Source organism: Neolamprologus brichardi, chromosome 9 (assembly GCF_056152115.1).
Source record: "Neolamprologus brichardi isolate AB-2024 chromosome 9, ASM5615211v1, whole genome shotgun sequence".
NCBI lineage: Eukaryota > Metazoa > Chordata > Actinopteri > Cichliformes > Cichlidae > Neolamprologus > Neolamprologus brichardi.
The window spans coordinates 4185533-4200219 of record NC_142112.1 but is presented as its reverse complement, the minus strand read 5'-3'; the positions used below and the strand labels follow the sequence as shown (position 1 = coordinate 4200219).

At 42.1% G+C, this 14687-nt stretch overlaps 2 protein-coding genes across 2 annotated transcripts in view; one reads left to right on the top strand and one right to left on the bottom strand.

Annotated features, from left to right (window-relative positions):
• Positions 1-507: 507 nt before the first annotated feature.
• aoc1 (amine oxidase copper containing 1) lies at positions 508-4770 on the bottom strand. The gene is made up of 4 exons (XM_035912124.2): positions 3204-4770; positions 2447-2735; positions 1908-2040; positions 508-1421 (listed from the first exon to the last, which is right to left on the bottom strand). The coding sequence occupies exons 1-4, from the start codon at positions 4768-4770 to the stop codon at positions 1152-1154; spliced, it is 2259 nt and encodes a 752-aa protein (XP_035768017.2). The 3' UTR covers positions 508-1151.
• Positions 4771-7542: 2772 nt separating this feature from the next.
• The window catches only part of sspo (SCO-spondin), a 112301-nt gene continuing 105156 nt past the window's right edge, over positions 7543-14687 (top strand). Inside the window, exons 1-10 of the mRNA XM_087845737.1 lie at positions 7543-7633; positions 7816-7898; positions 8743-8952; positions 9175-9257; positions 9453-9623; positions 9726-9949; positions 10161-10263; positions 11711-11869; positions 12026-12111; positions 12252-12377. Of these exons, the coding sequence (XP_087701863.1) occupies positions 7846-7898; positions 8743-8952; positions 9175-9257; positions 9453-9623; positions 9726-9949; positions 10161-10263; positions 11711-11869; positions 12026-12111; positions 12252-12377 (1215 nt within the window). The 5' untranslated portion in view covers positions 7543-7633; positions 7816-7845. The remainder of the gene's footprint in view (positions 7634-7815; positions 7899-8742; positions 8953-9174; positions 9258-9452; positions 9624-9725; positions 9950-10160; positions 10264-11710; positions 11870-12025; positions 12112-12251; positions 12378-14687) is intronic.

The following is a 14687-nucleotide window of genomic DNA, read 5'->3' as shown; positions in this document are numbered from 1 at the left end:
TGGATACCTTTTCCCCAAACTAAAACCACAGTTTACCTTTCAGACAAACTCATTTTGATACTTTGTCATATATCAAACCTGACAATGGATACAACAATGGATACAATTGTTGGATACAATGGATACAACAATGGATACAATTGTTGGATACAATGGATACAACAATGGATACAATTGTTGGATACAGTGGATACAACAATGGATACAATTGTTGGATACAATGGATACAACAATGGACACAATTGTTGGATACAATGGATACAACAATGGATACAATTGTTGGATACAGTGGATACAACAATGGATACAGTTGTTGGATACACTGGATACAACAATGGATACAGTTGTTGGATACACTGGATACAACAATGGATACAATTGTTGGATACAATGGATACAACAATGGATACAATTGTTGGATACAATGGATACAACAAAAGTCGCCGTGATTTGGCGCTATATAAATAAAATTGAATTGAATTGAATTGAGTTTTAACACCTGTTTTTATTGGTTGCTCTTGAGTGTAAACAGTTTGAATCAAAATGAAATCAAACACAATATGATTTAAACAAGTTTTATGTAGCACTTTTTTAAATGCCATAACACAAGGCCAACACATTTACATGTGCTGCTGATGCTTTGTGCACTGTATGGAAAGCCAGGTTCCCAAGGGCAACGCCGCAGCTAGGTGGTATCCCACACTGTTTGCCGGGAACGATCTGGAATCAGGCTGTTTGCTTTCTGGGGCCTTTTGTCTTTCAGCAAAAACATTCCCGACATGGGGGCAAGCAGAGCACGCTGAGGGGGCAGCAGTTTAGACCAAGCAGGGCGGATACAGGCCATCCAGCATCCTGGATACCCGCTGCTGCTAAACCTCATCCATGGCGACGCATCGGAGGATTATCAGCGCTCTCGAGGCTCAGCTTCTACACCACTGCCGTATTACATGAGTGGGTCGAGCTGGTGTTATACATACTTTAATATTTAGCTCATTTGATCTTCATTTGAAGCAGTAAAAAACAAGATTGCATGAAACAGAATAGAATTTAAGCGCCACTTTTATAATCTGGCAACAAATTACTGTGACTACATGTACATTTATGCAATTGTTTCAGTTTTCTTTAATAAAGATGATATGTGTCAACCACTTTTAGACTCCTGCATAAGTGCCGTTGTAGAAGAAAGGCTTATCTGTCACACAGTGACCTATGACCTCGGGTGTCCATCTCTGGATCTTGGGCTTGCCGTCTTGGCCTGGCCGGACAATGACAGTGCTTCTGGACGCCACGGAAGGGTCTTCGTTGAAGAAGTTGAAAGGCCTGAGGAAGAAGCCCACGGCATTTCCCGGAGTTGCAGTGTTGGGGATGTCCTCTGAGTGAGGCACATGTAGGAAACCCACTGTCACCCAGGCTACCAGGTCCTGCATGCAGAAGAGTAAACACAACCGTGGAATTTTTACTATAGTGCTCAGATTAGCTGTTTTTTTATCTACTTAAAGGCCAAACGAAAGAACGTGTGTCATTCTTGAGTTACTGTGATGATGAATGAAAAGAGAAACGTTAAACTAACGACATAAACTCTCAGAAGGACGCTGTCCATCAGTGTATTGTGACTCATTACATAGTTACTCTCTGAAACCAGTAAAAACAGGATGTGAATTACATTTGAAATAGGTGACTGTATCGGTTAAGCTACTGGAGCTTGCTAAACCTGTTAGCGAGCACTGAGATGTGTTTGTCCTAAAAAAGTAGATTTAAACAACATTATTGATGTTGGCTTTTTCTGTGGAATATAGTTCAGGTTTATTTTCGATGAGAAAGCTCTCAATTTAACTTCAGGCTGAGGTTAGCACAGTGTGGAAGTATGGGACAATAAGGTATAGGTGGATCAAGGTTTGCTACTGCACCTGATTGACTATGTCCTCGTTGTTGCGGATGTAGTCCTCAAAGGACACCGCAGGTTCCCATGGGTCATTCTGGGTGTATATGCTGCTGCTGGTAGCTTCGCTATCCTTATGACGTGTCACAGCCAGAGGATATCTAGGCGGAAACATTTCACCAGGAAACATTTGTCTGTCATTCTGACAGGTGAAGAAAACATAGAGACAAAGTGCCGCCTTTGTGCTGTGAGCACCTACTTGTATGAACTTGTATTAATGTCTGCAAGAGTGGTACGTTTTTATATTTGCATATTAAAGGAGTCACAGATGTGGATTTGGGAGTATAATACAGCGAGTTAGATGAATGCCAAGTATGTGAGTTCAGCACGAAGATGCACAGCGGCTCCATTCATACACTGTGATGAATGATTTCACCTGCATCAGCACATTTGCCTGGCTCATCAATTCATTTCTAACATATTTATGGTTTTTTCAAGTTGTTTTTATGCATAAAAATGGCTGCCATGAATAACTGATTATACCTAGTCAAGGAAACAACATGTTACCTGGACCAGCTGATGCCATTCTCCTCTCTCCAGCCTTTGGGGAGGACACTGTGCGCATGTGAGTTAAACTGAATCCGGTAGCCCTTCTGATGGCCCCATTTATTCTTCTTATTGGGGTTGTAGAAGTGCACGTAGCGGGGAAACTTTTTGCCAAAGCGGAAGGCGGCCGATCGCTCGGTCCTGTGTTCTGTCCTGTGGAGCTTGGACTGGACGATGAAATGCTTTGGGCTCCACGGATTTGTGAAGTTCACAAATTTGAGATCCAGGGTCTCAAAGCTGTTTTCTCGACCTGTGGTGGAGAGAGGGGAAAGAGCTGTCAGGAGAGTCTGGTCTGGTGATGCCTCTACAAAAATATTGATTTTGCATGAGAAATGTAACAGAGTTGTCCACATCAATACAAGATGTTGTTAGGTATTCACTTAAACGTGTCGCTTATCAAATGATAGTGCACACAGTTGTTTCCTTTTCAGCTGGGTAAAGTCCACAAAGCCTATTTATCTGGCACAGCATCTGTAAAAGGCTTAGTCATAGCTCAGAGGTGCTTTTTTGCCATTATCAGTAACTGAGGCCACATTGTGCTGTGTGTGTTAGAATAATAAAGCCAAACAACTTCACAAAGCGTCTTGTTCTCTTAATTCTCAGCATTTATTTTCATTTCTGTATTTGAACAGTTTCTATTGGGGTGTGCAAGCAAAAAGAGAGAATGTGTTTATGCTTAAATTAGTCGCAGGATAGACAGAAACACGATGATACTCACCATCAATATCCAGGTCCACTTTATAATGGATGAGGTGTGTGTGCAGGTTACCCAGCACGTAGTCGTACACCTTTGAACCATAGTGAAGGCCGTTAGGTGTAAAGAAAGTGGCGTGGATGTATCCAGTAGCACTGACCTTCACTTCGACCACCCCATTCGGGTAGAAGAGGAAGTCCCAGATATAATCATAGTTGTAAACTGTTGAGGTTGTCCGCAGCACGAGCACAGTGTTTTCCAGCCCTCCAAAGAAATTATAGCCCCCCTGAAAGTCTGAATTAAAATGCCTCCTCAGAGGCATAGCCATCGTCATCTCAAAAATGCAGAGAGCATTCTTATGGCGCACAGGTTTGTCTGTATCAAAGTAGTGGTAAAGGTCAATAAAAGTGGCAATTTCTGGGCAGTCAATTCCTGGTGCCAGCTCAAAAGTCGAGGTGCCCATTGCCCAACCTGCATCGATGTACTTTGTTTGCATGGCTGCAGGAGTATCGCCAGCATAGAAGGCTACAGCTTCTTGGAGGCTGATCTCGTAGGCGATTCTTTCTCCGTTGAAACGGAGATCAAAGACTTGCAGCCCAGCAGATGCGCGGACTCGATATGCAAAAGACCATCCCGCATATTCAACAAAGTTGCGATCGATGTGGTAGCGATGCCCCTGAGGCTCGACGAGCTTTGGCCCGTGGATATTCGTGGGAGTGTTGATCTGACCGCGAGGTATGTAGGTAGAGTAAAAGTCGTCATCGCTGTGATCAGGTAGTTTCAGCTTTTCCACTTCCCCCGATTCATACTTTTCTACCAGTTCCTCGACGCTGTCAAAATACACGCTGTTGTACCAAACCTTTTCAACAGTCCACTTTTCCGGATCCAGGTCCCGGTGGTTGACGAGTACCTCAAATCCAATTGGATGGATGAAATAACCTTCCACAAACTTCTGCAACATGATCCAGGTTCTCCTCTCCCCTGGATCCAGCCCGCGAGGGGCTATGTCTGAGAACGTCAGGCAACGGTTAGAGCAGTTGCTATAAGAAAACCCTCCTGTGGTCTCAAACAGGAGTTTGTGAGCTTTGTTTGTGATCTTCTTGAGGATGTCGTTGACATGGTCATACTCTACCACAGTAATAGGCCTGGACTCAAACGTTACGGGCTTTGCCCCTTTGAAAGTCTTGACTTCGTGAGATGTTGGGGACGGCAGAGGACTGACAATATACTCGGTAATGTTGGGCTGGGCCTGGTTTCCAAACTGGATAATGACCCGAGCTTGGCGTGGGGGTTTGGCGTGTCCACGGTCCAGAGCTCTTAGGGCCTCATGCTTCTTGGGTAAATGGAGTTCCATCAATAGGATGCTGTTCTTATTCAGAGCCCTGCTACGAGCGTTAGTAAGCCCCATCTCGGGAATACCGTGCAGGTAGGCCCGCACAGCTTTCATCTCGTGCACCGTGAGGTCAGCAAATATGGGCGCACCATGATGAGCCCATTCTCTGGATCTGGAAGCAATGCAACCAGCCAAGCACACGAGCTGCAGCAGGCAGAGAGACTTCATGGCTGTAAGGGCAAGATGGCGAGGCTCCATTAGAGATTTTACAGGTCTTACAGCAATCATGTATGCAGTGGCAGCTTCATTTCTCCTTATCCACACTCTAATAACTTTTCTTTTCTTGTGTATATTTGCAATGAGCAGAAAGCAGAGTACCGTACTCTTGAACAGAATGCAAAAGAAAAGCCTTCCTCACCTTGATTCCTCTTCGTCTCTTCACAGCTGGATAAGGCAGTTCTCCCTCATTCACACAAACTGTATCAGCCCCAGTTGCAACACACTGCTGTCCCTCCCTCCGTTCGCCCTGCCTAGTTTATGCTGCACACAAAACAGAAACAGCAGCATTGAGTGCTCTTTCAAAGGACACTGACAAATCAGTGCTTATTTAAATATCAAAATTCCCCATTAAGTCACTCGTGCTTGTGCTTGCATAATGGAGTTTATGTAACAGTGCGACAAGTGACGCGTGGAGTCGGTTCTTGCTTCCTTGGAAACCATTTGCAGCCTCATATCAAGGAAAAAGAAATAAATCAGCGACAGTACCTGTAGTCCTGATGTAAGGCGAGGCCGTACAGTCCGTCCCTCTGCTTCAGCAAATGATCGAGTCAGTGTACCGTTAATGATCTTTAACCTCTGATTTTGCAGTGAAAGAGGCTGATTGGCTGACAGCGGGTTGTAAATGCGATGTCTTTAAATAATTGATCCTTCGAAGGCAAGGTAAGCACCTTGCAATAACAAGGCAATTCATGGTGCTTTGGACGAGGACGAGAAACATGAAGGACACACGAAAGGCACATAAAGAAAAAGTGAAGGTGAAGAGACTGAAAGGACAAACAGTACAGAGCGAGAGTCTTTAACGTCACGAGCATTCTTGTGGCACAGTTCTCAATTAACTGCAGCTGGATGTTGTTCACAGAGGCCTGTAAAATGTTCTCACTTGATATGAAGGAGTTTGAAGGGTTGTTTAGATATACAATAAATAAATAGCTCGTATGACAGGGATACAAAACATATTCCAATGTTGTCAGAAGATTAAAACTTTCCTATGATGAAACTGAATTTAACAGTGCCTTCATATCCAATATTTCACTCCTGATGTTGATTGCTTTGCTTGCTTCTTTTTTTATAACAAATTCTTCACTTATCTGGCAGCTACGTGACATCAGTGCAGGCAGCACAGCTTTGAAAACTGGAAAATCCCAAATTTGCCATGGGATTAATGCACATTGTTGTCGCATCGCACAGGGGAAAACGTGTACACTTTGCGGTGTCGTTTGCCCGGCGTTCGCCTCTTTCGTTATAACATTGCAGACAATGGTTGTGACTGATGTTTCACAACTTGCAATTCATTTATTGAGAGGCGGACTTTGTCCTTTAACTTTCTCTCAAGTGGCCGACACTCGAGCTAGAGTGGAAGGTAGAAATGTTGAATCGCCCTTTGCTAAAATGAAAAATATTTTATCAACCGTCTCCTTTGCAGCAGCATGTTTTATGTTATTTGGAATTTCCCACACTTGTACAAATATATCTACATACTGAACATCGTCCAACAGTTTAGTCTTATCTTATCACATTTGACTAGAATGCTTCGGGGGAAAAGACAAATGACACTGAGCCAGTTTCCCAACAACATGAGGGATCAGCTCTTTAGATAGTTGAATATTAGCTCTTCTTTTATATAAGTACGTTTCCATACAGACATATACATTTACTGAGAACATAATGCTGAATGCACGATCGATTTTTGAACACTAAGTGAACAGTTGTTGTTGTTGTCTCCAGTATCATTGTGCATGTTTTGCAGCAGGACCTGAGCTGTAGGTCGGTAGTTACAGAGAAATCACATCTGTTGTTTTTTTGGGGGTTTTTGCTACATTTGAACAACAACTGATCGTCTCTGACGAAAACAAAGTTGATACACTGGAAGAACACAACAGGAAAAAACAGCTTTTATAATAATTCACTCAGCTGTAATTCTAATCAATTCAATACCTTCTTATCAAGAAAGCAAGTGCACCATTTGTCCTAAAATGACCTATATCTGCCTCTTTTCATCCTGAAGTCTATTCCAGATGGTTTCAGTGCAGTGGAATAACAGTTTTTTCCTCAAGAGCTTTGCACCTGTCATGGTGCCAGCACTTTTTCAGCATGTAGAGTATCAGACCCCGGATACCAAAGGTTTACAGGGTCTGATAAACCTTTGGTATCCCCCCTCCTCCGCCCCCCAGGTCTCTCTCTCAGCTTTTCCCATAGATGACGATGATAACATATGCAAGCCCACTTTTTCCCCTCGAAGCACACTGTATTTCCAGCGTAAACAAGTCCATTGGACAGATTGGTTTATATATGCCAGTAGCTTATTTTCACTTTCCTTGGAACAGCTGTGGTGACAGCTGTGTTTGATCGTCTTGGCTTAGGGTCAAAGGGTTAGTCGGGGATTGCAGTAATTCTAAAAACTTTCAGTTCCCATGTCTGTTGACATGCTTCATTGAATAAATTCCCCCAATCATCCTTCTAGAAACGCCTCTCTTTACAAGATTAGGCTCTGACAAACATCTCTTTATTCTGTGTCCGAGGCTGCACCACCCCTGCTGTCAGATCACCTCCAGTGTCCTCGATGTTTGACTGGGCGAGGTGAGAGGATGTTTCCTCCACAGGTCCAGTGACCAATGCCTCTCATCCCAGCTGTGACCTTGTCCTTTATATCCAATGGCAGCAGGCGCAAATGCTACTGTACATCCATTTAGTCGCCCCCCACATTTAAAACACTACATCTGAGGCGTTACTACCTCCATAAGCAAAGTATCACTCCTGTGAGGACTCTATGTTTTGGAAAGAACAGAAAAGAAAGAAAGAAAAATCCCAGAACAAGGAGTCCAATTAAAAAAGGATTGTGGAGGTAAGTGCACTGTTGACAGGGTAATAGACCTATTATATATTCTGATTGGTCAACAACCTCCATGAGGGTCAATATTTGCCTTTGTTTGAGCTTCTAATGAAGTTTTTTGTGCAGATTTGAAATCAAAATTTCACATCTGGAATTAAAGTCTAGCAATGTGAAAAAGACCCATCTTTTTACAGGAATTTAAAACAAACACAAAGGAGCGAATTATGGAGAAACTACTGCTGAGTCTACTTGGTCTGCAGACAGTAATGGGGATGGGGTGAGTACGGTCAACGAATTATGAGCAGGATTCATCTGTATGAACATCTGTTACAATGTAATTCAAAACACTGATTGATGTTACAAATAAGTAACAATAATGAAAATATGAATACTTCTATTACTACTACTGTTATTATCATTAATATACATTTACTTAGTTGACTAACTCAAAAATATGGTTTTCATATTGTAGTTTTATGTTTTAATTTCCCACAGAATAAATCTTTTTGATGTTATTTATATTTCTCTGGCTTTTACCGAACAATCTTCCATTGCAGACTTATTATTTCACTGTATAATTTAAAAGTTTATTGATTGAAAAGAAATTAAAAAAGAAAGAGAAGTTAAATCATCAAAACTTTCAGCTTCTTACTAAAAGTTTTTCATTCGATGAGTTTGTTGAAATTTTTGGAGGCCACAGACGCCTTTTTCATAGCAGTATACATTTTAAAATAGGCGTCGATGTGCTGAAATATGTGCCTGCAGATCGTAATGTTTTATTAAGCTACATACTAAGCTGAATAATTTCACAAACTTTAAGATGTTACATTCAAAATTGAGTCTGAAGATTTCTTTTTTTTTTCACTCTTTACATTTAGTGACTTCAAAGAGTAATTTCTAATATTCTCAAAACAGAAAATTCAGTACTAATAATGTAATAATGTTACAGTATTAAGCATTAGTAAGATATCGGTTATACAGCACTTCTCCTTGTGTCATTTATGAACGTGTTATGTTTCTGTATGTATGATATGTTTCTCCATCTGTTACTGTTACATCGGTACACTGTTACAGTGACCTGGCGCACGTTAAGAGGTTAAGTTAAATATATCATGTCCCAGACACTGGTGTGAACACAGGACACAAGAAAGGGTGGAACAAGTCCTGTCCCCACGCCTGCAGCTAGAGGTGAGGTGTTCAGAGGTGTATCAGTACAACACCCAAGGATGGAGGCTGGATGTGGACAGGATGCGAGTCAAACACGGGGGCGACGATGGTATAGCTCTGTACTACAAACAGCAGGGCTCCGAGGCATCCTGCTTCATGTACAAGTAAGTGGCTCGTTTGGTAACTGCCAGTTTGTTCAGATCAGGGGTTTTATGGGCACTGTTTAGGTGAAGTGTCGATACCTTTGGTTGTGCTTGTAAAATGCAAGTAAATTACATTTAATTTAGTCAAAAATGCGACAGAAACCACCTTAGATGACAGCAGCTAGTGTGGCAGCTAAAAGAATGCACAAATGACCAGTTTCCGGATGTTTCTGTTCACCTCAGACCGCCAGAGATCCAGAGCCAGATGCTGAACAAGACAGCGAGAGCATGCTGTGAGGGCTGGGCTGGCCCGCGCTGCTCTGAGGGTGAGGACGAGAAACCAAAAAGCTATTTTCATCGAATTTTGTACATTTTATAAAACGTATTTTGATATTTTCAGTTGCAAGTTTGTTTCTTTGTCTTAAAAAATAGTGCTGTCACCTTTCTTCAGGCTAAAACTGCACTTACATTTTCTTTCTATGTCCTTGTTCTATAATGGTCAAACTCCTCCTGACTCCTAGCTGTGGGTGTGCGTGGTCAGTGCTACTCTACGTGGAACTGTGTGGAGTTCCCTGGAGTTCATAATTCCTCACTTATGCCCATGGAGCAGTGTTGCAGCACTCTGTGGGGACTGAGCTGGAGGAATGCTTCAGACCACACATGTTTGTCTTGCACTTACACTTTGCTTCCAGGTTAGAAACCATGCACATTTATTTATTTAAAATCCTTCTCCTTCACATTTTGTCAGTAATGTTGCAGCTGCCGGTGATTCCAGATATTCTTCTTCTCTTCAGATTCCCAAACCTCTCCTCTGATGCGCTTTGGTCTGCCGGGTAGTGCCAGCGTTCCTCAGAGCTCAGCCACCTGCATGTCCTGGGGTGGAGTCCACTACCGTACCTTTGACAGGAAGCACTTCCACTTCCAGGGCAGCTGTACTTACCTGCTGGCCTCATCTACTGATGGCACCTGGGCTGTCTACATCAGTACAGTTTGTGATGGGAGAGAAGACTGCAGTAAGGTATTATGTTCCACACACTTCTGAGATGGTTTGGATCAAACAGAAGCAACTTCACTGCCACACAATTCAATCCAGTGCTCAAAAAGGCACCAACATGGGAGCAGCCATTAGAGGAAATTTGAGGTTTCCACACAGTGATTAAATGTGAACCCTTCCAACCTCTTCTGTGCATTCATGTTCTTCATATCTGTCTGTGGCTCTTTGCTTTCAGGCACTACGGATGATGCTGGGTCTCGACTTGGTTGCAGTACATCACAGGAATTTGACCCTGAACAATCTGCACGTTCCAAACGGACAGCCACTTTTTCAAAATGGTAAAAATATTCTCAGATATAACTCGGAGCTCCTTCCTTTCCTGTCTGATTATTAACATAAGATAATATGACACTTGGCTAAAAATATTCACACCCCTCACTTCGTCGCCATTAGCAGCAATTACAACTTGGCAGTATTTGTGAGCATGGTCCCTCAAGCGTTCGGAAGTTTCCACAGTTTTTCTGCTCTAACCTCTCCACCACCATGGGCCAGACCAAAGAGCTGTCAAAGCAGGGACTATAGACATCTACAGACTATAGACTGGACTGAGCTACAAGACAACTGTTGGTACAGTTATGTGGAATTCTAAGAAATATAAAATGATCATTAATTGCATCTCGCCTCATTGGGTGAGAATGATGATGAGAAAAGTGATGCACGGAAGAAGCTTGTTAATCCTCTGAAGGCGGTTGGGACACTAGGCTGGAACGGACCGAAGTCTTGCAGCAGCTGCAAGGTCCCCCCTGCTCAGGGCGGCACATGTAGAAGCCCATCTTAAGTTTGACAGTGAAGATGTAAAAACTCAGAGAAGACTTGGGAGTAAGTGCTGTAGTCACACTTACTCCCATGAGCTTGTCATGTTTGGAGTAAATGAAATGCATATAATGACCCAAAGAACACCATCCCCATAGTGAAGCAAGGAGGTGGCACCATCACACTTTGGGGATGTTTTTCAGCTAAGGGTACAGGAAGACTTCAGCACACTGAGGGGCTCGCTGAGATCATGAATGAAACCTTCTTCCCTGAGATCTTCCAGGACGACAATGACACAAAACATACCACCAAGGAACAACAAACGAATGGCTAAAGGAGCAGCCGACTAAGGTCACGGAGAGGTCTCGACAGTCTCCAGACTTCAGTCCTACAAAGCTTTGAGTTACTAAGCAACAGCCAAGAAATCTAAAGGATTTAGAGAGTTGCTGTAAAGAGGAGGGGCAAAAATCCCCCCCGAGGTGTGAGGTGACCAACTACAAGAGTAGTCCACCAAGTACAAAGTTGTGTTTTGCTTGGGGATCAAAAACTTAAGATAAGATAAGATACCTTTATTAGTCCCACGAATGGGAACTTTCATAAGGCTTATTTGACGCAATAACATGTTTTATGAGTTTTCTTCTGTCTATTCTATTTCTTTTCATTAAAATCAAAGTATTATAAAAATGAGAGAACATTTGTGTCTTTTTAAGAGAGCAAACTTATTAATTTAGCAAATAATTATTTCCCCCGCTGTAGTTACCTTTCAGACCGAAGCCATTTGCCTCTAATTGCTGTGACTGACTGCTCGTTCCAAGCTTCTCCTATTTGAGAACAACACAGGCTACTCAGCTCTGGCCACATTCAGTGCTGCAGAAATGTCCTTTCATTTCCATCCTTTAAATGACATTAAAAGCCCCACATTTCTGTGCACTGGTGTATCTAAAAGTGTTACTTTGTATTAACTGCTTGCAGGAGTAAGTGTGCATTGGCTGGGAGACTTTGTGTTTGTGGAGAGTGGCCTGGGGGTCAGAGTAAAGTTTGATTTGGTGAACACAGTATACCTGACAGTGACCGCTGAGCACATGGCAGCCACCAGGGGGTTGTGTGGAATCTACAACAACAATGCCGACGGTGAGAGAAGTACAGTACAGACACACTTGCAATCAAAGAAGGGTTTCTTTGTCGTTCTTTCTTGATGTAACTTTGTTTGCTACGTGTGCTTTCAAATTTTAACCGTCACACGCAGTTGCTTTACATTATTAACCTTTATGTGTTTGTCCACGGTAGATGATTTCACCACAATGGGTGGATCCGTGTCCCAGTATGCTGCCAGCTTTGGCAACTCATGGAAAGTTCCGGACCAACACAGCGAAGTACTGCAGTGAATTCGTTTTACTTTAACTGCAACATTTTAGGCTTTTTTTTGTTATTGTTACTTTGTTTTATGAGACGGGCCATATTGGCAGTGTTTTCTGAAATGCATTAGTGAGACTGTGTCCCATGCTTCCCTCAGGGCTGCAGTGACGCAGCTGAGCTTGGTCACAGCTGTGACGTGACAGGAGACACTGCGCTGCGTCAGGAGGCAGAGTCGGTGTGCCGCCGACTCTTGGAAAACCCCTTCACTCATTGCCATCCTCAGGTCAGAGACCTCTGATGCTTTTCAGTCACGTAGCATATCCTTTTCTTTTGACAGGATTTTTAGCTTCTAGGTGCTGCAGTGTGATCTTCAGATGTTGTTAGAGGTCAGAGGTTTGCATAAAACCATCATGGCATGAATTTGGGGCTTTTAGTGTTTTTTTTGATGTGGACTTTTTTCAGGGTGAGATGATTGCACACCCCACATCTTTAATGACCTTATAAAGCAAATATTGGATGCAACAGTTTAAATTTATTTGGTATTTTCTGAAAATCAAGGGTGAAAATTATACATGCAAGTTTGAATTTATGCTTACATTCACTGAGGTTTTTTAATAAGTGTGCTGAAGGTTTTGAACTTGACCAGAACAGAGCTTATTAACTTTTCATTATTGAGCATGTTTATAATAATAATGGATTGGATTTATATAGCGCTTTTCAAGGCACTCAAAGCGCTTTACAATTCCACTATTCATTCACTCTCACATTCACACACTGGTGGAGGCAGCTGCAGTTGTAGCCACAGCTGCCCTGGTGCAGACTGACAGAGGCGAGGCTGCCATAACGCGCCATCGGCCCCTCTGGCCAACACCAGTAGGCGGTAGGTGAAGTGTCTTGCCCAAGGACACAACGACCAGGACAGAGAGCCCGGGGATCGAACCAGCGACCTTCCGGTTACAGATACGGTTACAGATACGCTTCCCAACCTGAGCCACGGTTTAACTACAGTACAATTAAGAAGGTGGACTATCTCACAGCATCACCTCAAATCAACAGATGGTTGAAATATGGATGAAACTGGGACGAACAGGACAATGGTCCTAATTGTCCTGTTCGTCCCAGGTTACACCTGGTAAAGCAGCAACGCTGATCATTTTATTAAAGATGAAAGAATTTAGACAGTTTTTAACTCTCATGATGCCGCAGTGATCGTTTGACATTGAGACGGAGTTTAGGACCCAGATTACTCCGCGAGGCTCCTGACTACGGTAGCTTAGCAAAGTCGTGCAGAAACATTTTTTGACAGATTTCTGAGCGCGTGTAGCACATGAAATTGATTTGAGGTCAGTAAGCCCAACCAGAATTCATACATAAGGTGAGCTGGATTATAAGCGCACTGCCTTATAGTGCGGAAACTACAGTATGTGCCTGGAAACTAGGGGTGGGGGGAAAAATCGATACTGTGTAGTATGGTGATATTTTGTTTGCTAATAATGTATCGATACAGGGACAGCAGAAATCGATATTTTGTTACAAAAAGGTTTTTGTGCTCTGACTTCAGAGCATGTTGATCCTTTTTCTGAGCAAGAATCCTGACATTCCTTCACTGTCCAAATGTGTTTAATAAACATGACAGTTTACTTATTTTAATTTAAGACATGTTTTATTTTAATTAAGTTTAAAACTTTTTTATTTAATGTAAAATTATATTTTGTTTTAATTTACTTTCAAATTCTTCAGTTGCTGAAGGGGCTGCATAGTTTTCATAAACTGCATAGTTCAGAATAGCTATAATTGTACCAGATGGTTGATTCAGTTAAGTTGGACTAGACTGTAATACAAACTGTTCAGTTTGTCAACAATAAAACTGAAATGAGAGAAAGACTGAGTGTGAGACTTTGATATTAGAGAAAATGAATATTGATAAAGTTTACCTTTATGTACAGAATCTGAATATCGCAAAATATTTTTAAAAATTGCAATAACATCGTATCGTGGGATGTATGGTGATTCCCACCTCTACTGGAAACCAACCAATTTAAATGAATTTTACTAGTTCTGCCAAGAAGAATGGTCCATTATCCAGCTAAATGTGACAGAGGCTTGTTGATGGCTGGTTAAGGTGCCAAGTGCTGAGGAGCATTCAATCAAATATTAGCAGGGGTGTATATTTGAGCCGGTCGAAGTAAAATAGCTCATGTGTGAAAATCTCAAATGAATTTAAACTTGTGCTTCCGATATTTGTCTCATAAAGTCATTAAAGATGCACCAGAACAGGTTAAAGTAACCATGAAAAACTCCGAGCTACCATGACATTCACGTCCTTGATGAGTTTGTCAACTTTTGACCACAATTGTAAATGTTGTGTAAATGTACATTTCTCTGAACACCAGGCTGTAAAAAGCTACTCGAGGTAAATAACTGACCAAGTTCACTGTTACAGTTCCAAGAAAGGGAACTGTACTTACTGTATTAAAGACCAATGACTTGTTATAGATACAGTGTGATTAACTTGTGGTAAATAAGGCATGAATCGTCTATTTCCCCCTGTCTTTACTTGAAGCCAAAGGTGTATTTATTATAATTATAATAT

What these genes read in the sequence shown, in the direction of transcription:
- aoc1 (XM_035912124.2), bottom strand. Translation starts at nt 4,770, where the DNA reads ATGGAGCCTCGCCATCTTGCCCTTACAGCCATGAAGTCTCTCTGCCTG. An exon ending in AATGGCATCAGCTGGTCCAG is followed by an intron (nt 2,041 to 2,446) that starts GTAACATGTTGT and finishes GTTTCCGCCTAG; the next exon opens with ATATCCTCTGGCTGTGACAC. An exon ending in ACGAGGACATAGTCAATCAG is followed by an intron (nt 1,422 to 1,907) that starts GTGCAGTAGCAA and finishes TTCTGCATGCAG; the next exon opens with GACCTGGTAGCCTGGGTGAC.